Source organism: Dasypus novemcinctus, chromosome X, assembly GCF_030445035.2.
Source record: "Dasypus novemcinctus isolate mDasNov1 chromosome X, mDasNov1.1.hap2, whole genome shotgun sequence".
Taxonomy (NCBI): domain Eukaryota; kingdom Metazoa; phylum Chordata; class Mammalia; order Cingulata; family Dasypodidae; genus Dasypus; species Dasypus novemcinctus.
The window spans coordinates 128658346-128682475 of NC_080704.1; the positions used below are offsets into that span (position 1 = coordinate 128658346).

The following is a 24130-nucleotide window of genomic DNA, read 5'->3' on the forward strand; positions in this document are numbered from 1 at the left end:
TTGGCAAGCAGCAGGCGTCGCCTCTCGGAGGACGCGCCCTCGGAACCCCAGAAGACCCGGCGGACAGCGCGCCTCGCGGTACGCGCCCCTCCAGGGAAGGGCGAGGGGTGCGCTAGCGAGCGGATGGCCGGGGGACCTGTTTGCGGGCGGGTTTGGAGGCAGGGTTGGTGTGGAGTTTGGAGCTGGACAAGCCCGAGAGACAACTGAGTTTTTGTGTTTCTTTCTTCCCCCTCTCCCGCCAAGGAACCACATTGGGAGGGGGAAATACGGCGGAGTGTAAACACAAACAACCTCAGAAAGAAGCCAAGAAAAGCGAAGCCAAAAGAAGCAAGCGCAACACTGTTACAAAACTGTCTGGTTTTGTAACAATTTCCCCGCCGCCGGCCAATGAGCGGCGTGGCGGCGCGTCACGTGGTGCCGTTTTATATAACACTTTGCTGAGACAAGACAGTTATTAGGCGGCGCGGGGCGGCCGGCATGGAGCTCGCGGAGGCGAGGCGGGACCCGGAGCGCGGCGGCAAGGCGGCCGTGGAAGCAGCTCCGAGTCTCGCCAGCCACCCGCGCTGTCCCTCCCCAGTGGATTCGTTTCAGCCTGGACAGATGCTGAGCTTGCCGGCCGAGCTCGGCAGCAACAACTTAGAACTGGCGGAGCCCGCGGCATCAGCGGCCCGCGTCGAAGTGGGTCCCCACCCGGAGGGGGCTGCAGAGGGCACCGCACCTCCGCCGACGCGGGAGCCGGAACCCGAGCCTCCGCGGGCTTCGATGTCTGAGTGCAAAGTCCTGCTCACGCAGGCCGACGCCCTGGCGTCCGGGGGGCGCCTCCGGGAAGCCCTCGAGGTGTACAGACAGCTCTCGGAGCGGCAGCAGCTGGTCGCCGAGCAGCTGGAGCAGCTGGTGCGCTGCCTGGCCGAGAACTTCCCGCAGGCTGAGGCGTCCCCGGACGGCGGCGGCGCGACGGGCTGCGCGGTGGCGGCGGAAGAGGCAGGGGCGACCGCGGCGGCCGCGGCCACCGAGGTGTGGGATGGCTTCAAGTGCCGGAAGTGCCATGGATTTCTGTCCAACCCCGTGTCCTTGTCGTGCGGCCACACCTTTTGTAAACTGTGCCTGGAACGCGGGCGGGCGGCTGACCGGCGCTGTGCGTTGTGCGGGGTCAAGTTCTCCGCGTTGATGGTGGCCTCGGGGCGGGCGTGCGGGACCCGGCGGGCTGGGCAGCAGGCCCCGCCGCCGCTGCGGGTCAATGTGGTGCTCAGCGGCCTCCTCGATAAGTTGTTCCCGGGCCCGGCGCGGGCGTCGCAACTCCGGCACGAGGGCAACCGGCTGTACCGCGAACGCCAGATGGAGGCGGCGCTGCTCAAGTACAACGAGGCAGTTCGACTAGGTGAGCCCGCGCGCAGCCGGCGGGGCCGGGGCGGGTCTGGAGCCCCGCGGGCAGGGACAGAGGTCGCGAGGTCAGGGCCCAGGGAAGGAACCGGGGAAGGGGATGGGGGCATGAACCAGGGCAGAGGAAGGGGCGTGGAAGACGGGGAGAAGGATCGTGGCGGGGGTGGGGAAGAGGGCTTTCTGGGGGTTCGGTCCCTGACTTGTCTTTGCCTGTCGCTTTCTCTCTTTCAGTGCCTTGTCTGTCTTTGTTGCTTTGTCTTTTTCTGTGTCTCTGTTCTGTGAGCTTCTGTGTCTCGGCGTCGGTCAGTCTGTTTCTGCCATCCCGTTTCTCTTTTTCTCTCTCTCTCTCTTCGCATTTGTTTCACTCTGTTTCGGTGGCACCGTCTGTTTCTCTCTGTCCCTCCTGCCTCGCCCTCTGCACGCCCGGGTCCCCCCTTCCACCTGCCCGCACTTTCTGCTCCAGGAGAGGAAGTTCGCGCCTTCCCCACGCTCACGAGCGGTCCTCTGGGCGCTTGCCAACCCGAGAGCTCCGGGCAGTGCCATGCCTCCCCCTCCCGCCCGGGCCCGGGCCGCCGCTGCCGCCGGGAGTTGGCCCTTCCGGGGCCGTGGCTCCCTGTGGGGTGGGTCCTGCGTGGAATTAGGTCAGGAGAGCACTGGTTGCATAAGGGCCGCGAGCGGGCCGGGTCGGGCGGCCCCTCCTCCGCGCGGGCGGGCGGGATTGTGTAACGGCTGAGGTAACTGAAGTGGGCCACGCTCGCCTCCGAAACCATCCCGCGAGCGTGTGCGGGGCGGGCGGGCGGGCAGCCCTCGCGCCCCGCTGCCCCTGTGACTCATTGTCACCGCTTCCTATCACACGGTCCTTGGCCGAAATAGATGCCCCCTCCCCCCCGCCGCCCGCCCGCCGCCCGCACCCTCGCCTCGCACCCCAACCTCGAAGTCCAGCGGGCGGCAACGGGGCCTGGCGACCACTCGGGGAGCCCCGGAGACCGTGGGCTGGCTACGGGGAAGGGGGCACGCCTCTGGCCCACTTCACCGTGCACTTGTAGAGAGGGATAGGTGGGCTTTGCAGCTTGAAGGGCAACGCGCGCAGCCCGGCGCCCCCAACTGGCCAGTGGGCGTTCGTCCGAGCCCCCACAGGTAGCGGCTCGCACCCTCCCAGGTTTGGACCCAGGAAGTGGCCGCTGAGCCGCCGGCCAGTATCACCCAACTCCGGCCAGTTGCCAGGAGCGCCGTCCGCGCGGCGCCATGTGTGGTGAAACGTGCTGGGGAGGAGACAGTAGGGCTGGGCAGTCAGGGCTCTGGGATTCAAGGGTGCCCTGGGTCCTACTCTGATGGCTGGAGGAGGGGACCAGGACAGGTTGGAGTAGCCACATTTTGAATCTCCACCCAACCATGCAACAGGTAATGGGGGCGGGGGCAGGAAATAAGAACTAATTGGGCAAAACTGGCAGCTGGGGGAGCACGGTATTCCCTCCCCCTTGTCCCCTACCCCCCTCCAGGCGCCCAGTCTGCCCAGATAGGGCAGACTATGAGCTGCCACTGGCCTGGGCCGGGGGGGGGGGGGGGGGGGGGGGGGGGCGGGGTGCTGAAGAGAATGGGCAGAAGATGAAACTCTTTGCTAATGAATTAAGAGCAAGTAATGGGCCCCAAGAAAGCTTGCCCCCAAAAGAAAACACACCCCAAACCAAAAAAATCCGCACAAGCAGCAGAAGCTGGAGTGTAGACCTTAAGGAAGAGCAGAGCAGTGTGAATGAGCCCCAACCCCCAAGGGAGGTTTAGATCCTTTCAGCCATCCTCTAAGCCAGGAAAGACCCTTACTGCCCTTCCCCTCCTCTTCTGCTGTTGCCTACACTTCCTGTACCCTTTGTTAAAGGGGGATCTTCCTTGCACCTTTGTTAATCCCTTCAGATCAGTCAGGGTGAAAATATCAAGACCTGTTTCTAAGAGGAAAGGGATTTCCCCAACAGAGTATCTTTGCGCTGCAAGAGGGCCAGTGTCTCCTCATTATTCTGAGTACTGTGTCCCCCTTCAGAAAAAGGAACCTGTTTCCCACCCCAGTTTCAAAGCTGTAAAGTCCAGCTAGTTAACAATGACTCTGACCAGTCAATGTGACCTTGAGCAGATGCCTTCTCCATCTGAGGAATGGGTGGGTTGAAAGTGATGATCTCTAAAGGCCTGCCCAGCCCTCACATCCAGGAATTTAGTGTTGGTGAGAGCCAGAAATGAATTTTCCTGGGCTTGTCTTTATTCCCCAAAGTCTTGTCCAGTTCCTTTCACATTTGGCTATCATGATGAGAGGATTGGGGCCTTGCAAATGCTTTTCCATTTTCTTCAGGGAAATTTCATATATGCTTGGCTTTATAGACAGAGATGTCATTAAATGTCCCCAGTCATCCCACCTAGAGGACTTACTTGGACTTGTCTTCCTGGTGTGACTGGGATGGGGTCACATTGGGCTACAACATTTTTCCCCCTCCCTGACCCGTTTCATTGTTGGTAATCTCTCACTCAGATGCCGGGCTGCCAGGCAGTAGCTGTGCATAGCCAAGAAGCAGGTGTCAGGTTTCCTCGATGTCAGTCTCTTAATGTGTCCCTGACACCACAGACCATATGAAGAACTGGTTAAGACACAGGGACAAAAATTACTCTGTGCAGTTGGGGAAGCTCAGACCTAGAGTGGCTGGGAGGTGTGGTAGGCAGGGCAATATTACGGCTGAAAATTGAACCTAACCCTTTGGGTTCCCCAGTATAAAAGTCCTATATAATTTGCTATTTGCACAAGATCCATCCTCATACAAGACTTATCACGTACTTGTACTGGGGAAGTCATTAATGAGGGTTGTTCTCCTTTTGGCAGCTCCAAATGACCACTTGCTTTATAGCAACCGATCTCAAATTTATTTCACCTTGGAGTCTCATGAGGATGCACTGCATGATGCAGAAATAGCATGTAAGCTCCGCCCAATGGGCTTTAAGGTGAGTATGGAAAGGGGTTGTGCTGCAGACAAGAATTGGCAGGAAGCGCTTTCTCCTTGCAAGGCAGGGGCACTAGAGTGCAAGCAGAGCAAGGAGAAGGCTTGGCATCTCCCAGGATGTCAGGAGGCAAAGTGTCACTTCCCGCAGCTCTGTGCTTGGCCTCAGGGCTGGCCTTCCACCACATATCAATATTTTGTTTAGAAGACGAGATTCAGGCCTTGGCTCTACTACCTGCAAACTAAGTGACCATGGGGAAGTCTCTTCACTCTCTGAACCCCAAGTGTCCTCATTTGCAAAACGAGGCTATTGCTCTCTGCCCTGATTGCTTCACAGTGCTGCAGTTAGGATCAAATGTGAGCATGGCCAAGAGGATAGTTTGCAAGCTACAGAGCTTGCTGGGTTTTAGTGTAGTGCTTTTTCTACACACCCCCAGGATGCCTTCCTTGGAAAACTAACTTATCCAAGTCCAGGACCATGATCCATTAACTGAATGTCATGGGGCCAGATGTGTTTCAGAATCCAGAATGCTTCTGATTTTAGAAAGACCGTATATTGAGATAACACCCCTCGGTAAGCTCTGGACAGCACCCTGTAATCAAACAAGTTATATGAAAATTCACACTGAGTTAGATCAAACTTTAAAATACTTTACATCAGTTTAGATTAGGTCTTGCCATCTAAAGTTTTGAAGTCAAGCTCACGAAAATACTGGATTATCAGAATTGGGGGGTTTGGAAACTTTAAAGGATTGTGGGCTTTTGTATACTCTGCCATAAGTGCCTGGGTGAATCTCTTATGTTTTTTTCATTAGCAGGTTTTCATGGGTGGTGATGGATTATTGTGTTCTCTTTCCCAGGGAAAACGTTTATAGTTTAATAAAAGTCACCAATGTCTTAAGTCAAAGGAGCTTCCGTGGGGGTACTCCAGGTCTTGTATCAGTGTAAGCCAGGGAACTGACTGGGGGTTAAGTGGACTTCTCTTGAATCTTCTCCCTACCCTAAGCCTCGGGTGAGGGCCTGTGATAGCAGAGTGGGAAACGGCGGCGCTGAGGGTCAGTGGACTATTTTGCATGAAATGGGAGAGGTGACTTTCCACAGTGAAGGAAGGCTTGGTGAAGTATTAAAGAGGAGTTTCATTTCCCCATAGCCCTGGGGTAGGGAGGGGAGGGTCAGTGATGAGAAAACTCTATTGTCTTTGCAGTTGAGAGAATAACCTTTGGGTTTAAGCTGCTGTATGTAATTCAAAACCACCTCACAACCCAGTTTGCATATTTCTTGCAATTTACTGTGAAATGCCCCTAGGGAAGGGGTTTGTTTACCTGGTGGCCCCATTCTAGCCCTCCAGCCAGGGCTCAGTGGTACTCAAAAAACCTCTGTGGGTAGTACAGCTTTCATTGGGGTGAACTGGTGGCCCTGAGCAGGTCGAGTATATGGATTGCTACTTGGTATGATTATTGGGACACCAGACTCCTCTTCAGTGTCCCAACACTTACCCTTCCAGCTGCCCAGAAATGCCACTCCAGGCTTCTCTCCAGAAAGCCTCTGGTAAACATCCTCAGGAGGAGCAGCAAGGGAAGCCATTAGCATCCATGTTATCAGCCAATAATAAGTTCCTGAAGGAGGGAAGGGGACACGAGGAGAGGGCCCCAAGAGCTTTGGGGTAGGGGCTACTGCTCAAGAAGGCAGATCCCAACCAGCCCCTGCATCCAGGCTGGAGCCTGAGGACACTGGGGCCTGCAGAGGCATGTTGGAAGGGGAGGCAGGTGAGTGGCCCAGCAGCAGCAACCTGGCCCATTTCATTCACTAAGTCGGACTTAGGGTCAGCCCTGTAGGCAAAGGAGCAGGACACTGAGGGACAGCCTAAATGACTCAAAAGAAATGCTCTTCAAGCCAAGTTGAAAGTGGCCACCTGTCCCAAGGCCCAAAGAAAGGGCAGCCCTCTCCCCTTTCTATTCCCTCCCTCTTCCCCAGGATATTCCTCTTTCCTAGGGTATTTGGCCTTGGACCCTGAGGAACCCTAAAACTTCTTTACACTTTTTGAAGATGTGGTAAGAGAGAAAAAGTGAGCTAAGTTCCCAGAAATGAAAGCATTTGCTCAATCCCTGGGTAGGCCTCTAGAAAGCAGCTTGCTTTTAGGGGAAAAGCATTCTGGGAGTCCTAAGACCAGAGTTTTATTTCCAGCTTTGCCACTAGCTATCTTTGAGATATTGGAAAGGTTGTATCCCTTCTCTTGGACCTTTTCTGAAATATGATCAGTAAGTGTAGGTGTCACTCAAGCCTCTACTACCAGGCCTCTGCTTGACAGACTAGTTAAGAGGAAGGCATCACACAGGGGTGGATCCTGAAAGCTGGTCATAACATGGTCAATGGGGGTTCCTGCTACATGTAGTGATATCCCCCAATAAAATGTGGGTGGGTAGGTGGGTAGTATATATCGCATAGTAGGTAAGATTATGGACTTGGCATCAGTCAGTCCCAAGTTCAAATCCTGATTCCAAAATTTACCGGCATTGTTGCTTTGAGCAAGTCACTTTTCTGGGTCTCAGTTTCTACTTCCTTAAAACGGGATTCAGAATAGTTATCTACATTATACAGTCATAGATAAGGTAGTCCTTTTAAAATACTTCACACAATAGCGAATGCTCTAAGTATTTAGCTATTCTTAATAGGAGCAGCCTTAATAATATAAATAAGAATGAAATTGAATGCTAGTGTTTCCTTCCAGGCACACTTCCGCAAAGCGCAAGCCCTAGCCACCCTGGGCAAGATGGACGAAGCATTAAAGGAGTTTCTATATTGTGTATCCCTGGATGGAAAGAACAAAAGAGCAAGATTAGAAGCACAAAGGGTAAGTTGAGATGTAACCAGGGTCTAGTTGCTTAATAGGCTTCCATATCATTGTCTTCTCCAGGAAAGGGAGTGAGAATACTATCCTCCCTGGCATCTGGGGTCCTGAGTGGGTGACTCCCCAAGGTAAGGGGATAGGAGGGAGACACGAGTGCCAATTGATTGCCCAGAAACACCCTCCTTCTGGTGTGTACAATCAGTTGGGAAGTTCTTGAATTTTTTTAGGAGCCTATGAGGAATGTTCTTGCTATTTTGACTCAGGGTCTGGACTCTCAATGGGATACAAAACCAAACCAAGCCAAATAATTAATGTGGGGATGGAGGCGCATTGAGGAGATTCTAGATGTTGATGAGAGATCTGGGGTGTGCAGTTGCCTGTAGTTGTACAACCTTTCTTTGTCTGAGTCACTACTTCACCCACCACTCAGGGCTGAGAAGGGACCTTAGTCCCCATCTTCCCTGCCATTCACAGAGGTCCAGCCTGCAGTTGCAATCATTCCACCTCTTGGGTCCCAGTGAAATGTGGCTGTTATAAAAACGTACTTGAAATACTGAGAGCGTTAGTGAAGGCTCAAGCATCCTAAATTCATGGACTTTGTTGCTTATTGTTTTACAATTTACTCTCATGGTGTCTGCCCAATTGGTCTGGGAGTTGGATGCTGACATTCAGGAGTCTTCTCTGGTCTCCTTGTGTCCTTCCCTCCACCCCTCCTGCCCTGCCCTGCACCCTGATTCACTACCATGCCCCAAGTGCTTCTGTCCCACTGTGGTTAAAGAAGCTGAGCAAGAGACAGCACTGGTTTCTGAAGTCTCCTGAAAGGAACCTGTAGCAAAATCAGAGGACTAGGGGAAACATGGCTCTGAATTTTCTGCCTCTTACAGAGGATTTCTTATTGGGGAAGTTGCTGTTTCCTGGTTTGGGTATATGGACAAGTGTTTTTGTGAGGAGCACAGGTTGGGGAGAGTTGCTCCAAGCTGTGGACCCTTACCCAAATCTTAGGTATTGTCCACGGTAAGAGTAGTACTACCAATAACAATAACAATAGGTAGCCTTTACTGAGCATTTCCTATGCACCAGGCACTGTGCTAAGTGCTTTATTGGGAAGATCTAGTTTAATCCCCACAACATCCCCATGAGGGTAGGTACTCTTATTTATCCCCATGTTACAATGAGACGGATGAGGAAACTGAAGATTGGTGACTTTCTCAAGGTCATACAGCGAGGGATTGATGGAAAAGCATTCCAACTCAACTCTGCTTCCAAAGCTTTCTCTCTTGACCCCTCCAGCATCTTGCTGTCCCAGAAGGACATGTTAGAAGTCTCAGCACTCACTGGTGGTGGAGCTGGTCAAGAGTCACAATGGAAATATCTAATTCTGGGATGTACAAAGGCAGTTAGAAGAACTTTCAGTTTGGGGCAGAGTTTGCAAGGATCAACAGAAGTTGGTCTCTGCCCTGGGGTGAATGTTTTCTTTATTCCTGTTTGTCTATTTCCTAGTTGTTCTTAGAGGCTCTGTTTTCATCAGTTGGGTTAACCTCTTTTTCCCGCCCACTTTTATAGACCAGCTGGTGTTATCCACTGGCCTAATGGATGGAGCAAGGCATTGTACCAACCTCTGGAAACCCGAAGAGGCATAAGCCACAGTATCTGTCTTTAAGGAACTTGCAATCTTGACACTTGTTAATACAAATATCAGAGAATACAAGCAAACATTTGCCAGTATTGAGTGTTACAAGAATGCTGAGACTAGAGGAAGGAATTAGAGGCTAATTTCCACTGAGTGTGACAAGAGAACGGCAGCCATTTAAGAACACTGAAGGCCCTCAGCTGTGCCTATTCTCTGGCTTATTCCAATTTCAGGGCCAAAGATTTGACAGAGATGGTCCAAGTTCACTTGGCATTAATTAGCTACCTTAGACACTCACATCCTGGGTTTCTTTTTAATGTTTGTTTTTACCTCAGCTTCTTTTTTTCCTTCTTGACCCATTTCAGCCTTCCCAAGACTGACACTGAATGGAATTGACTTTCATTCATGTGGAATGATCATTCTTACAGGGCGCTGACCTCGACTTTTGTTTTCCAAAGCCATTGAGAAGGCCTAGAGAGGGAGCTTAGGTAGTAAAGGGAAGAAGATAATTGCTCCCATTTCTACCTTGTTTCCTTTTCTTTATCCCCTCTGCCATCCTTTCCCACTTGCCACCCCCTGCGTATTGATCCTTGAGCCTTGGCTTGCTGTGTGGCTCCCACTGAAGGGCATTGTGGTCTCTTTGGGAGAATTCCAGGAAGACTGCCCCAGAAGTGGGTTGGTCCTGTTGGGCCACTCAGGAGGGCTTCTGAGGGCCAAGTTTGGTCCTTGTGGAGAAGAGACCTCTGAAAGCTGGTATTTCTGGGCCTAGGCACTGTGAGTACTTCTGCCTGTCATTTCTTTGCCAACTTATACCTGGGAAGTGGGTTTCCCAGAACTGGAAGGGTAGATAGTGATTTGTCTGGAGACTTTGGGTCTTAATTCAGTTCTACTCAATGCAGTGAGTATTTATTGGGCATCTGTGATGTACCCCCCAAAAGCACGCCATCTGGTTGGAGATAAACACGTCTATGGCACAATTCAAGGATAGCAAAAGTCTGTGTAACATAAGATGCCACATTATAGTGCAGTAGAGAACGTGAAAGAAGAGATCAGGCAGGCTGGAGTAGTAAGAAAAGGCAACACTTGAGCTGAAACTGAGCCTGTAAAACTGAGCAGGGTTTGGCAAGTGCTGGCCACTGAAGGAACACCGTGAAGGAACTGCTGGGAACCAGCAAGGGAACATATCAAACTAGAGAGAATTTGATGTTCTGTCATATTTCCTTGATCAATAAATACCCTGACTATGTATTCTGAGGAAGAGGGTGAAGACTTTAGTGGTTCTCCAAACACTGCAGGGGCTGCTCAGTGGCAACTTAAATACTTTAAATATTTCAGTATGTTTTATAAGCCAAGTGACCTACCCTCCTTGTGTTAAATGTGATACATTTAATTACAAGGAAATTCAGCAATACTCTGGAAACTGCCTGCCCCCTAATGCTTGAACTTACCTGACATTCTCTGGAAAGTGAAGACCAGAATTGGGTAGGCGAGGCAGGGAAAAGGAGAAAAGTTGGGGTTCTGCTTTTCCTACCACTTCACTGCCCAGGTCCCTACCTTTGAAGGAATTAATGATCCAGGGGTGATGGCTGCGGGTGGTAGTGCTGGGGGGTGGGGGAGGAGCAAAATGGGTAGGCAGAGAAAAGAAAGAGTGAGGAACCTAGGAGACATTTGAAGACTTCTGTGCACTGGGGTATTACGAATATGACTTCAGGTCCCCCACCTGATAACGTCTTTCCTAATTTCATCTGTCTCGTTCCTCCTAGATGGGTATAAAAATCCCACTGCAAATATTTCTGTGGAATGGTAGCACCTAGAGTGGTGGTTCTTAACCTTGGCTAGGTAACAGAGGCATGTATATATAGTGCCATTTAAAAATCCTGATTATTGGGCCCTACTTCAGACCTGGGGGTGGGGTTTGGGGCCGAGGTGGGAGCTAGGAAGCTGGATTTTTCATAAGCTCCCCAGATGATTCTGGTGTATGCTGAAGTATGAGGATCCCTACCCTGGCATGTCTAGGAACTCTGGTCCAAGGCTTCCTCCCTGAAGTTCTGCCCTGCAAGCTGTGCCCTCTACCCCTTTCCACCCCCACCCCCTTCACATGCGCACCTGTAGAAACTTTAGTGAAGTCTTCTGTTTTATGTCACAGCTTCTCTTTAGTTTCTTTACACCATCAGTCCCAGGGGAGTCTCAGGAACATTCTCCCGATATCCTGAAGCTGTTGGCATCTCACCCTAGATTAAAGGAACAAGTAGAGTCAATGGCTACTGAAGGCACCAGCCATAATCTACCAAAGTTGTCACAGGTAAAATTCAACTCACCCAGCTTGTTCGCGACGCTTCGTTTGGCTACTTTGTGGGCAAATATGGGGAGTGAGCCCTACCTCTCCTACTCCAGTTCCTGAGAAAGAAGAAATGGAGTCGCTAATTGTTTGTGTTCTTTGCTAAGAACCTTATTTCTTACAGGTAAAAATGTGAACTTTGGGCAGGGTAGCAGAGGTTATTTATTACATTTTGTTTTTTAGTTCTTGGTCAGATGCAGCCAAAACATAGATTTGACAGCACTAGAAAGGTATTAGCCCACTTCCCCTGGAGCCACACAGTTGGGGTAGGTTGATCAGTTTAGGGGCAGAGCCTGGGAAGAGGGTCTGAGAGCTGTTCTTTTCCTGATTTTGTTTGTTCAAGCTATTGGCCTCTAAGTACCTGCTGAGATCCTTGGGCAAAGATTTTTTTTTTTTTAAAGATTTATTTATTTATTTAATTCCCCCCCCTCCCCTGGTTGTCTGTTCTCTGTGTCTATTTGCTGCGTCTTGTTTCTTTGTCCGCTTCTGTTGTCGTCAGCAGCACGGGAAGTGTGGGCGGCGCCATTCCTGGGCAGGCTGCTCCTTCCTTTCACGCTGGGCGGCTTTCCTCACGGGCGCACTCCTTGCGCGTGGGGAGGGGGGACACCCTTGCGTGGCACGGCACTCCTTGCGCGCATCAGCGCTGCGTATGGCCAGCTCCACACGGGTCAAGGAGGCCCGGGATTTGAACCTCGGACCTCCCATATGGTAGACGCCCTAACTACTGGGCCAAAGTCCGTTTCCCCCTTGGGCAAAGATAACTCCATTTGATCCCCAAGTGGAGGTAGTATCATATTCCTATACTGTGTCTTGCACATAAAGTTTCCAATACACATTTATAGCAGATAAGAGGGAAGTGTTTTGGGAAGGGTGTTGAGTTGAAGTTCCTAGGAGGAAGATAGATATGTGTGTCTTTCTCTGAAAACGGGAACAGAGCCGTGGAGGGATGTGCTCCAGGCCTGGCTTTCCCGACAGAGGGTAAGTGGGCAGAAGCTGTGACTTAGAGGCCAGATTTAAAGGCAGTGTTTAGTGACTTTGGGAGTCTTCCCTCCATTTGTGCCCTCTGTTCTTCCCTTCTATATAAACCCTGGGTTACTAGTGTCTTCCTGGATGCTCTGACAGGTAGAAAATTTAACATATTCCCAGATTCTCTACCTGCTTTGGTGGTGGAATAAAATGCAGGTGTGCCTTAAAAAATAAGGCACAACTTATAGAGTACCTCCTGAAATCTGAGAACCCCTAGTGCATTTCAGTAATTGTTGGAGATAATTATTACATTATTGAAAACACTAATACTGAAACAAAGTGCCTGAAGTGGCTTCTAATTGTAGCTCAATTCAAAATGAAGAAAAATAGCACTTTTGGCATTCCATTGTGAGTCAACTGGGAGAAGATTAGATTTCTACCCAAACTTTGCTTTGTAATGCAGCGAACTCTAGTGTGGACAATGCCTTGGGCTCATGGAAAGTTGAGAATCTGGTATTGCTATAGTTCTCAATAAAACTTTAACTCTCCAGGTTAGAGACAGGAAGCCCACATCCTTTTTCTCCTCATCTTGTTGTTTTCTTCCAATTCTACACTCCCCATTTTTCATCTACCTACTATTTGTTTTGGTGGGGGTTGGAGGGGAAACAACAACATGAAAATTTTGAGCCGTGGCATATGGATTTAGATTAGGTAAGTCTGCATAAACGCATTATCAATGGATTTCTTTCTAGATCCATTTTCATATATCCCTTTCCTGGACAAAAATTCTTTAAAAAGCTAAAGACACTATTGATTGTTTCACCAGATGATTTTGTAAATTTTTCCGACCTTTTACCAAAATTCGATTAAAAGGAATCATTTTTCCCATATTTGACTTGACCAGTATAACATAGAGCTCTAGGACTTGAGAAAACAAACCTGTGCCAAAGACTCACCGAAAGTCCCTTTGGAGCTGGGGGTTGAAGATTGCTGATGGCTTAGAATGGCAGTGAGTGTGGGAGGAAGTATTGAGTGACAGGATCCTACGTGCCCTGGTTCCTTAAAAACGGTAACTGGAAAGTGATTTGGATTGGAGGGGGCTGGTACTACACCTCGAATTTCTCTCCTTTACTACTCCCCAAGGATTACCCCCACCCTACCTTTGTAGCCTTGCCTAGGGAAGTTCCACACCTCCTCCCAAGCTGCGCTTGCCTTTGCTGCAGTTGTTGTATAGACAGAAAGTAGAAAATATACCCTCTGACTGCCCCAAATTAGCCACATGTCCATGAGGTGATCAGGGGTGGGGATCAGGGCCGTGCATTTTTCTGTTTGTCTCCTGTGGGTAGTATTATCAGGGGACAATATTGGTCCTAAGTAGATTCTCATGTTTGGCTCTTCTTCTAGGAAAATCCGGAGCTCCCTCATTGCTCTAGTCAGGGGGAAGCAGCAGCCAGGGAAGACTGCAGCAGCCTGATGATGCCAGCTAAAGTCAAGGTGGATGGTCAACAAGACAACATGAAAGACCAGGCTGCCTCTCCAGAAGCTGCTGCCACCAAGACTGGCAAATGCCAGGAAAAGAAAAGGAAACATTGCCAAATTGAACCTGAAGGCCTAGAGGTGCCTAATAAAGCCCCCAAGCAAGGTACCAACTTACCCTGGGAAAAAGTAGCTTAGAGGATATGCCTGGGTTCGCTAATATATGTGAGTTACTTACTTTCCATATGAGGGTTTCTTAGGCTCTGAATGTGTGTGGTCCAGCTCTGGTACTAACCAGCTATGTGACCTCAGGGAGTTGCTGTGTGATAATGAACAGCACACAGTGTTTAATGATAATTATAATGGAAAGTCAAGGCAGAAGATCAAGCACAGTATTAAGTAATGATACTGCCAACCTACCCCCATCCCCCATCCCTGTTCCAGGAATGTAGGACCTGGCAAGAGTGGTCAGGCCTCACCCCATTCAGTTGTGCTACCATAGGTAGGCACCTCAGAAGCAGCAGTGGCAGCTTAATGTCTTTCCAACAGAAATTGGAAGTGCCAAGACTCAGCCTCACTTTTGAAGGCTGGGCTAAGTCCCTGGAATTGTTGCTGCTGGCTGCTTTTGCTGTTGAGTAGGGTGCGTGCTGCATTTGAATGAAGTCCCTGGGGCTCCTGTCCGTTCCCTGACTTGCACCTTTCTCTTTGGGGGCAATGTCTTAAGTAGCTGGAACCCTGTGAGAGCTCACTTCAGGGTGTCCCATTTTCAATAGTTAAGGTGGCCACCAAATCAGCTCTCTGGGAGGTGACAAGAGTGACAAACTGAAAAAACAAATTAATTGAGTCCTTTTGCCACAGAGGTACTGTCTCTGAAACTGAAGTTGGTCTAGCTCTGACTTACTGCTTTCTAAATCACAGATCTTCCCACTGATCAGGGGGCCAAACCTGCTCTCAGTATTCCATTTGCAACTTTTGACGCATCTGACCTTGAATGTTCACTCTGTATGAGGTAAGTGGTGTGGGCTATCATTTACTGCCTAATATTTCTTCCTCTCTGATGCCTGGACTTTTCTGATAATGACCTACTTGCTGAGTTGTTTAGCATGTGAAAGCATGGTTCTAATGAAATGGAAATGACAATGTTGTTTGTCACACGGGCCAACTTGTATCTCCTGTTTAGTCTGCTTTCCCTGCATTCCTTGCTACTGACTTGAAAATACCTGGAGAGTAGGATGGAAACCATTTATTCAGGGGTCATAGACTAATGGTTCACAGGCTGCATATATCTTTTGTTTGGCCTCCCTTTTTGGGGGGTTAAATGTGAATGTCTTGAGTCAGGACATGCACTGTCCTGTTGGTCGTAGTTCCCAACCCCACCCCCCATGGCCTTATACCAGTCTGTGTCTCATATTTGCATTTAAATTTGTCACCCTGGAATGAATCAGAACTACTGAATCAGGAACTCAAACCTCAAGGACTAATATCAGTGCCGCAGTCTTTTTCTTTGGAAGCTGAAGGTCTAAATAACTTTTGTCCAAGGATCTAGTTGGTTGAACATTTCTCCTCACCCAATGCCACATCATCTCTACCCTCTCAGATCTCCGGAGAGGCAAGTTATCCTTCTCCCCCAACAAAGAAAGTTATTATCATGGTCATTATGAGCATGTAAAATAAAAATTATTTTCATTTGTTTCATTTCACAACTGTAGCTTAATGATTAGAAGCAGGGCTTCAGAGTTGGAAGGCCTGGGTTTGAACCTTACTTGTTGTGTGACCTAGAGCAAGTTACTTTCTCTGCCACTGGTGTTTTTGTTTTTTTGGCCAGGAAAATAGAGAACTATATTACCTACTTCCTGTTATGATGACTAAATGAGAAAATCTATTTAAAACACAGAATAGTACCTTGCATATAGTAAATGCTCAATGAATGTTGGCTATTTTTCCCAGAGTTTCTTAACTTCAGGTCCATGGACTCCCTGAGGAGGTTCTATGGATGGATTCTAACAGATTTATGTATTCCCTGAATTGGTATGAAAAAGTGTATGTTTGTATGTGTGTATGCTTCCAGGACGAGGTCCACAGCTTTCCAGTAGATTCTCAAATGGGTCTATTTCCCTAAAGAGCATTAAAAAGAGGTTAAGGTACTTGTACAAATGTTGTTAGGAAGGTTAGTATGGTTGCCAGATTTTTATTTTAAGTTTGGGCAGACTTGTTAATGAACAGTTTGACACATGGAATGGTCAAAGAAATCAAGCAAAAAGGCTGTCCGTAAACTGTTAGGAGTTTGTTTAGGTGGAGTGGGGTAGGGTAAGATGGGCTATATAACCAGTTCCCTTTTACCAGCTCCCTCTCCCTGCTAACCCCTTCTAAGAGCTCACAACAAAGTCATGCAGAGCCAAGGTATGAGATAGTGACCTTAAGCCCATGATGTGAGCCATGGTCTTTCAAATATCAAACTCTGAATAGACTTGATTTAGTGTACTTAAAAAGGTCTTTGTTGTTCTTATCCTCCTTAACACTCCTTCCAACATCCAGGGGACATGAAATCAAACATACAGACTCATCCTGTTTGTATTTTCTCTGAGGACTAAGACTCTTGAGTTTGAAGTTCTTTTGTTCCCCTTCCTCTCTTTTGTCCCTTTTATCTCGTTTGTCCCTGATCTCAACAGGGGGCTTTGGAGTAGGGTTAGAAATTTAGTCCAAGAAATGAACACCAACAGGATAAGACCCCCTTCTAGTTTTCACTGTCTCTGAGTTTAAAAGCCATTATTTCCCTGATACTGCTTCTCTGTTCCAAGTGATATTTCAAAAATTTCTTTGCTAGGAGTAGCTCCTGTATAGGCTGGTAAGTTATAGCTGGACTCTGTTTATGGTGAACATGAAACCTGCCAAATCTAGAGAGTATTTTTTATCTTGGGGAAGAGGGTAGAGATATTCTTAAAAGATCTGCCAGGTCATGAAAGTAGAAACATGAACCTACTGTGCAAGTTTCTAGAAAGACATCCAGTCCCATGGTGCTGCATTGGTAGAATGACAAGTTAGGGTATGGAATTACCTATTATGATTCTAGAGGGAAAATAAGGAGCAGATTATAAATTCCCCAGGGAAAAGTGTGGGAAGAGTAGAATGGGAAAGAATTTGGGGGTGCATTAATGAGAAACTTTCCAAGTCTCCCTTGCTGGATTAGGGGAGAGCTCTGCTGAGAGAAGGAACCCCCTAATTCCAACACCTTAATCTTTTTTGTTGTTTATGTTCAAGATTTAATTATGAAAAAATTTAATACAATGGAAATATGAAAGAATTGTACACTTAAAACCTATATCTTCACATTAATTATAACTCTAACATTTGATATACTTGCTTTATTATATGTTTTGTCCATCCATGAAACTATCTTATTTTTATCCACTTCAAAGACAGATGCAAACATCAGCAAACTTCAGCAATAAATAATTCTGAATGAGTATTATTTTTAATTTTTTATATCAATATTTCAAGTTATTCCATTAACACAAGATAATAACTACAATAACAATAAATCTGCTGTGGTCCGTGGTTAACACTCCCCCCTTGTTTTTGTTCATTCTTCAATCTTGAGGGATGTGGATGATGTCCACTCTTGACTGCTTCAGGTTGAGAGGGGACTTAAGGTATTATGGGGCAGAGGAAAGGATTTGTTCTGCTTGCAGTTGAAGATACTCCTTGCTTTGGGGATGGGACTTGTTCATCATCATCATCATCATTTTGTTAGTTGTCCAGGGCAAACCCAAAGAACTGTAGAACAGGAGTTGGCCACAGCTTTGCTGGGTTTCAGTGCTCAACCAGCATGTGAATAAATATCTGAGAAATGTATTTGACAGGTACATTGAAAATTTTAGATTCAAATAAAAGGAGTAGAAGAATCATGAGTAGGGGAATTAAATATGAGTATAACTATGTCATATTGGGGAAATAGAGTTTCATATATTCCCAAATAGGGCCCACCAAGTGGTAACACCTTAATCTTTAATAACTAAAAATCTACCTTTGAGATTCAACTGATATTGATACCCTAGCAATTTTGGGCATCTCTAGGGCTGCTGTGGAGCAGCATCTCTAAGGTGGCCAGGGTATTTTGAGATGCAAAGCAAGAATGTTTGGTATTTGAGCCAGTTACTTAATGGACCAGTGACCTCTTTTCATTTGAAGCTTTATATTCTTGTTTTATCTGAATGTTAAGGAATAAGTTCATTCTTCTCTTTCTCTCTCTCCATTTCTCTGTCCCATTCCATCCCTTCCTCCTCCTTATTCCTTCTTTGCTCTCATTTGATAGCAGCAAAAGAACACAATACAAGGATGTAAACTGGTGGGAAACGATAGCTATTTCCAGAGCAGCCAAACAATTTGTCCGGGCTGACATCTAACTGAAAGCATTTATTACTATTGTTTACTCCATCATTGTGACAATGTAAAAGCTTTCCTGTGAGAAAATATGGCCCTGCTCTGATTTAGAGATGCTTTCCTGAAGTATTTTCTGAAATCATTGCCTCAAGTGGTAACTAAAAAGGATAAGAATATGGAGCGCTATATATATGTACATGAGAGAGAGAGAGAGAGGAAGGAGGGGATGGAGGGGAAGGAGGGAATATGTGTATGAGTGTTAGTGCATCTACAGGTAGCTTCATGATATATATTTTATTTTTTATTTTGTGTGTGTGTTGATTCCAACTTTTTTTTTAAATTTTATTCATTTTGTAAAAATATTACATTAAAAAAATATGAGGTCCCATTCAACCCCACCCCCCACCCCACCATTCCCCCCCCAATATAGATATACATAGTTGTAGCTATGTCTTGTAGTAGAGAAAGAAGGGTTTCTGTCCTTCTTCTGACTTCATGTCCCAAGCCCTGATACTTACTAGTTAGCTGGGTGACTTTGGACAAGTTATTTAACCTGAGTCTCAATTTCCTCAATAGTAAAATGAAGCTAATTATAATTAACACTTATTAATATATAAAATTGATTTATACAACAAAACAGTATTGCACACACAAACCAAGATAGCAAGGGAAGTATATTCCACCTGTTTCTAGTTACTTTACCAAGTCACACTTTGCAGAGTAGGAGAGAAGTCCTGAAAGCAGAAGTGAATTAAATATTAAAAGGTGATATATTCTAAGCATCTGAACTTTGAATTAAAGCAGCAATTATACAGCATCTTTGGCAGCATTCTCGTTAGTTACCATTCAGATGAGGGGGGCACTTGACACATTTACATGTGTTTTCTTTATCTACTCACTAAATGTCAATATTTATTGCAATTAATTAGCCAGCTATATCTTTATTACTTCATGTGGATTGCATTCTGAAATGAACAATAGACCCAGTGGTGAAATTCTCATCATTAACAGCATCAAATAGTGTATAAAAGATATTCAAAAGTACAAGACTCTGATTACTGAGGACAAGCCTCTTGGTTATGAAATATTCTGGTTTGGCTGTTGCAGATCACAGCAGTGGCTCCCAAATCAGGCTACATATCACATTTTAAAGAACATTTTAAATCGTGAAATATAATACACTGTGGAAAGTGCATAAACTATGAATGTATTCTCTTAAAATACTATAAAGAGAATACTCATGTAACCCCTCCCAGTTCAAAAATAGAACACTTCCAGGACCTCAGAAGCCACCCACATGCCCATTCCTAATCACTGTTCCCTCCCCTCACCACCAATATCTTGACGGTTTTTTCTTTGTCGTTCTTTAGTTTTACCACCCATCTATGCTTCTCTAAACAGTGTAATTTAGTTTCATGTATTTTTATTGAAATGTATCATTCATACATGAACATACATAAACAATGAGTATATAGTAAAGTTGTGAACTTAGTGTAATTTAGTTTTACCTGTTTTTGGGAATTTATATAAATTGAATCAACCAGAATGCATTCTTATGGTCCGGCTTCTTTACGTTACTAAGATTTATCCATGTTATTACGTATAGGTGAAGTTTGTTTATTTTCATTGTGGTATAGTATTTCATTATATGAATCTTCCACAAGTTATCAGTTCTATTATAGATGGATATTTGGATTGTTTTTTTGTTTGTTTGTTTTAAAGATTTATTTATTTATTTATTTATCTCCCTTTCCCCCCACTGGCCCCGGTTGTCTGTTCTCTGTGTCTATTTGCTGCGTCGTCTTTGTCCGCTTCTGTTGTCAGCGGCACGCAAATCTTTGTTTCTTTTTGTTGTGTCATCTTGTTGTGTCAGCTCTCCGTGTGGGCGGCGCCATTCTTAGGCAGGCTGCACTTTCTGTTGCGCTGGGCAGCTCTCCTTACGTGGCGCACTCCTTGCGCGTGGAGCTCCCCAATGCGGGGACACCCCTGTGTGGCAGGGCACTCCTTGTGCGCATCAGCACTGCGCATGGGCCAGCTCCACACCAGTCAAGGAGGCCTGGGGTTTGAACCCTGGACCTCCCATGTGGTAGGCGGACGCCCTAACCACTGGGCCAAGCCTGCTTCCCTGGATTGTTTTTAGCTTTTAGTTTTGGGCTATTAGGAACAATATTAATATTAACATTTTTAACATATCCTGATACATATACGTCTTCGTCCGTTTTGCTATTGGGCTCTCTTTCTCTATCCTTTTTTAAATCTTACTGTATATTCTAGATCTTCACAAGCAATGTGTTGCAAACACCTTCTACTCTGTGCCTTTCCTTTTTACTCTCTTAATGACATCTTTCGATGAACTTAGAAGTTCTTTAATACAGTCAAAATTATCAATCTTTTCATTTATAGTGTTTTTTTGAATCTTGTTTAAAAATTTTTTTTACCTTGAAGTCATGAAGTTACTCTTCCATTTTGTCTTCTAAAAACCTTAACAAAGTTTTGCCTTTCACATTTATTTTTATAACCCACATGGATTTGAGTTTTGTGAATGTTGTGAGGCACGATTCAATTTTATCCCCTCCCCACATGGATATCCAATAGCATTTATTAAAAAGGCTGTCCTTTCCTCCACTGCTTTGAAGTGCCACATTTATCATAATAATTTATAATTTATCATTCATCTATTTCTGGCCTTTCTATTCTATCCCACAGATCTATTTGTCTGTTGCTTTGCTAGTCCTACACTGTTTCAATCACTACAGCTTTATAATATGTTCTCAAGTCAAGTAAAGCAAGCCTTCCCACACTGTTGCTTTTCATAAGCATCTTGACACTTCTTGGCCTTTTGACATTCCATAAAAGTTTAGAATCAACTTGTCAAGTTGTACAAATACAAACAAATGAAATAACTCATTGGGATATTTATTGGAATTTTTACTTGGTTCTTTGATTTCTTTTAATAAGGTGTTTATTTATATTCTTTTATAATAAAGGTCTTACACAAATTTTTTTTATTTATTCCTGTGAACTTGACTCCCACCCCTGCCCCTGCCAAGATGGCTCCCTCTTCTGTTTGCTCATTGTTTCTGCTCATTGTCTGTTTTTCTTTTTTCCTGTAGGAGGCACCGGGAATGGAACCTGGGACATACTATGTGGGAGGTGGGCAACTCAACTGCTTGAGCCACATCTGCTCCTTGCTCATTTGTTTTTTGCTCATTGTCTGCTTGCTGTTTTGCTCGTCTACTGGTTGTTTTGGCTCTTTGTTTGCACATTGATTTTGCTCAATGTCTGCTAGTTGTTTGCTGGTTGTTTGTCTTCTTTAGGAGGCACCAGGAACCAAACCCAGACCCTCCCATGTGAGAGGTGGATGCTCAACTGCTTGAGCCACATCTGCTCCTGGGTATTTGATTTTTAAAAGCAATTATAAATGTCATCTTTAAAATTTTTATTTTCTAACATCCATTGCTGATATATAGAATTATAATTGTGTGTTTTTATCCAGCAACCTCTCCAATATTTCTTATTAATTCTAATAGTCATTCAGTGATTCTTTTAGATTTTCTAAGTTCAGCATTATGCCATCTGTAAATACTGACAGATTTGTGTTTTATTCCTTTCCAATCCTTATTTTTCTTCTTGCCATGGTGTACTTATTAGTACCTCCATCATGATGAATTTTTTTTCAAAGCTAATTTTACTTTTTGGTCAGTTTAATAGAGCAACAAATTACTTTTGTTAAACAAGTTAACTACTTTTTAAACAGGATTAGACTCAAAAAGTACAAAAAAGCAAATATATGAAACATTCTCTCCTGCTCTAGATCCTCATTGGCTTGTTAAAAGTATAAAATCCATGTCCTACCCCTTGACCTACTGAATTGCAAACTTTAGCCAATGTGGGACTTGACCATGTGTAAATTTTTAAAGTTCCACAGGTGATCCTAATAATTATGTCCGAAAACCAGTATGAAAGGTTTGCCTATGTAGGACTGTATAATTCAGTCATTCTCAATGCTGGCTGCACATTAAAATCACCAAAGGAGTTTTAAAATATCCTAAGCCTGGGCCTTACCCTAGACCAACTGAATCTGAATCTCTGTAGGTATGCTTTCCCTTGCATCTTCCTTTTTAAAATGCTCTCCTGGTGATGGGGGGCATGGTGTGGGGAGAGGCAGGTGGGAGGGCTTCAAAAGGGGTATGAAGAAACTTTGGAGGGTAATGGTTATGTCCACTATCTTATGATGATTTCATAGGTGTGTACATGTGTCAAAACTTGTCAGATTATATATTTGAAGTTCGTGTGTTGTATATCAATTATACGTGAATAAAGTTGTTTAAAGACAAAGTTCCTCAGGTGACCCCCCCTCCCCACAGCAATGGTTGGATATCATTGTTCTAATTCAAGTGGAAGATGGATAGATTTCCATATGCCAACGTTTAGCTGCGTACACTTAAATTAGCAACTTCACCCACTCTAGAACTCAGTTTCATTCTAAGTTGATGGGTTCAATTTCTTCTCAGGTCCTTTTCAACTCTCACATTTTGATTCTTCTGCTCAGCCTGGCAGTGTGGGCCAGGCTGCTGGTGCACCTCCTGGCCACACGAGGGAGCTGTGCAGGTGGCTGCCTCTTCCTCTCAACTGAACACTCTTGTGAGATGAAAGTAGGCTGGTCAGGTGTCTTTGCCTTCTTTTTGTGCTCTTCCTCTTGGGGAGTGCAAGCCCTACATCTGAGCTATCATCTTCGACTGCCCCACTAGTCCTGTGGCAGGTGAGCCTTTCTTTAAGCAAAGTAAATTCATGAATCTCTGAATGTACAGAACAGCTTTAGAAAAGGATCCCCAGATTGCTTTGAAAATATTCAGTTCCCCCAAAGCAATTAAAATAGGATGAGATTGAAGTATATATATATATATATATATATTTGCAGTAGCACATTAGCAGTATTACTCTGCTGCCCATAGGAAAATTATCCATCCATATAAAAGGCAGTTATGTTTGTTGTAAGTGTGATTTCAAGAACTTTCAGGCAGTAAATATTGCTTAGGTGAAAAAAGGAATCAAGGCTAGCAAACAAGCCAAGTAGTTTTCTGTAGAAATATGATGTGAAGGACTTAAATGAGTGAATGTGTAAGTATGTGTGTGTGTGTCTCTCTCTGTGTGTTTACGTATAATCAGATGAACATGTTGGCTAAATATTTGTAGAATATAACCTATTCAGGTAATCTGGGCATTAATCTCTATTTTTGGGGGGGACCAGATGGGGAAAATCCCTCTGGATGCCCCAGAAGATACTGACTAGAACTAATGTTACAAAAATGATCTAGCTATAACCCTAAACTTTAATAAATGCATTATTTTAAATACAGCTCGGAAGTGAAAAGCAAATGCTTTTCTGAAGTGCAGCATCAGAAACAGCAATATAACAACAAAAAGAGAAAAGAACCACATTCCTTGCCTCTCCTCCAGTTTTCCAAATAATGCTTTATGAACTTTAGCATTGAATAACTATTTTATTTTTGGTCTATTGCAGTTTTCTTATATTTTGATTCCTAAATTTCAGATTATTTTATGAACCAGTCACTACACCTTGCGGGCATACTTTTTGCTTAAAATGCCTTGAAAGATGCCTAGATCACAATGCGAAGTGTCCACTGTGCAAAGATGGTCTTTCACAGGTAAAAACAATATGGTTGGTTCTTAGTTGGGTTAGTTTATTTGGAATTGGGTACTAAGATAGTGCCCCAAATTGTATCCCAAGTCTCTGCATTATGCTAGGGCAAAATACGTCCTCTGACCACATATCTATTTCTCCTATTTCACCCTTTCCCCCTCCTTCAGGAAAATGAGGCAACATCTAGCTTTTTATCAACTGACAGTAGTGAAATCAATTTGTGTTGGGAACAAAAGTGTTAAATTGATAATAAACATGAATCCTGGTTCTATTTCCAGCATGATACCTGATTCGTTGTAATCTTGGGTGAATCTTTTGTCCTGTCTAAGCTTGGACTATATGAGCTCTGATGTCCCCTTATCATTAATATTTATTCTGTGGTTTGAAGACCTCAGCTCTTAGGTCTCCAGAAAAAGACTCTCAAAGAACTGCAATGTGGTCCTTGTCCCATCCCTGGGGATCCACTGCATTTATT

The 24130-nt window shown here is 45.4% G+C and overlaps 1 protein-coding gene across 1 annotated transcript in view; it reads left to right on the forward strand.

Annotated features, from left to right (window-relative positions):
• The first annotated feature begins 416 nt into the window (after nucleotides 1–416).
• Nucleotides 417–24130, forward strand: part of LONRF3 (LON peptidase N-terminal domain and ring finger 3) — a 39002-nt gene continuing 15288 nt past the window's right edge. Inside the window, exons 1-6 of the mRNA XM_004458681.4 lie at nucleotides 417–1378; nucleotides 4238–4356; nucleotides 7081–7203; nucleotides 13539–13776; nucleotides 14529–14619; nucleotides 23545–23659. Coding sequence (XP_004458738.1) covers nucleotides 478–1378; nucleotides 4238–4356; nucleotides 7081–7203; nucleotides 13539–13776; nucleotides 14529–14619; nucleotides 23545–23659 — 1587 coding nt within the window. The 5' untranslated portion in view covers nucleotides 417–477. The remainder of the gene's footprint in view (nucleotides 1379–4237; nucleotides 4357–7080; nucleotides 7204–13538; nucleotides 13777–14528; nucleotides 14620–23544; nucleotides 23660–24130) is intronic.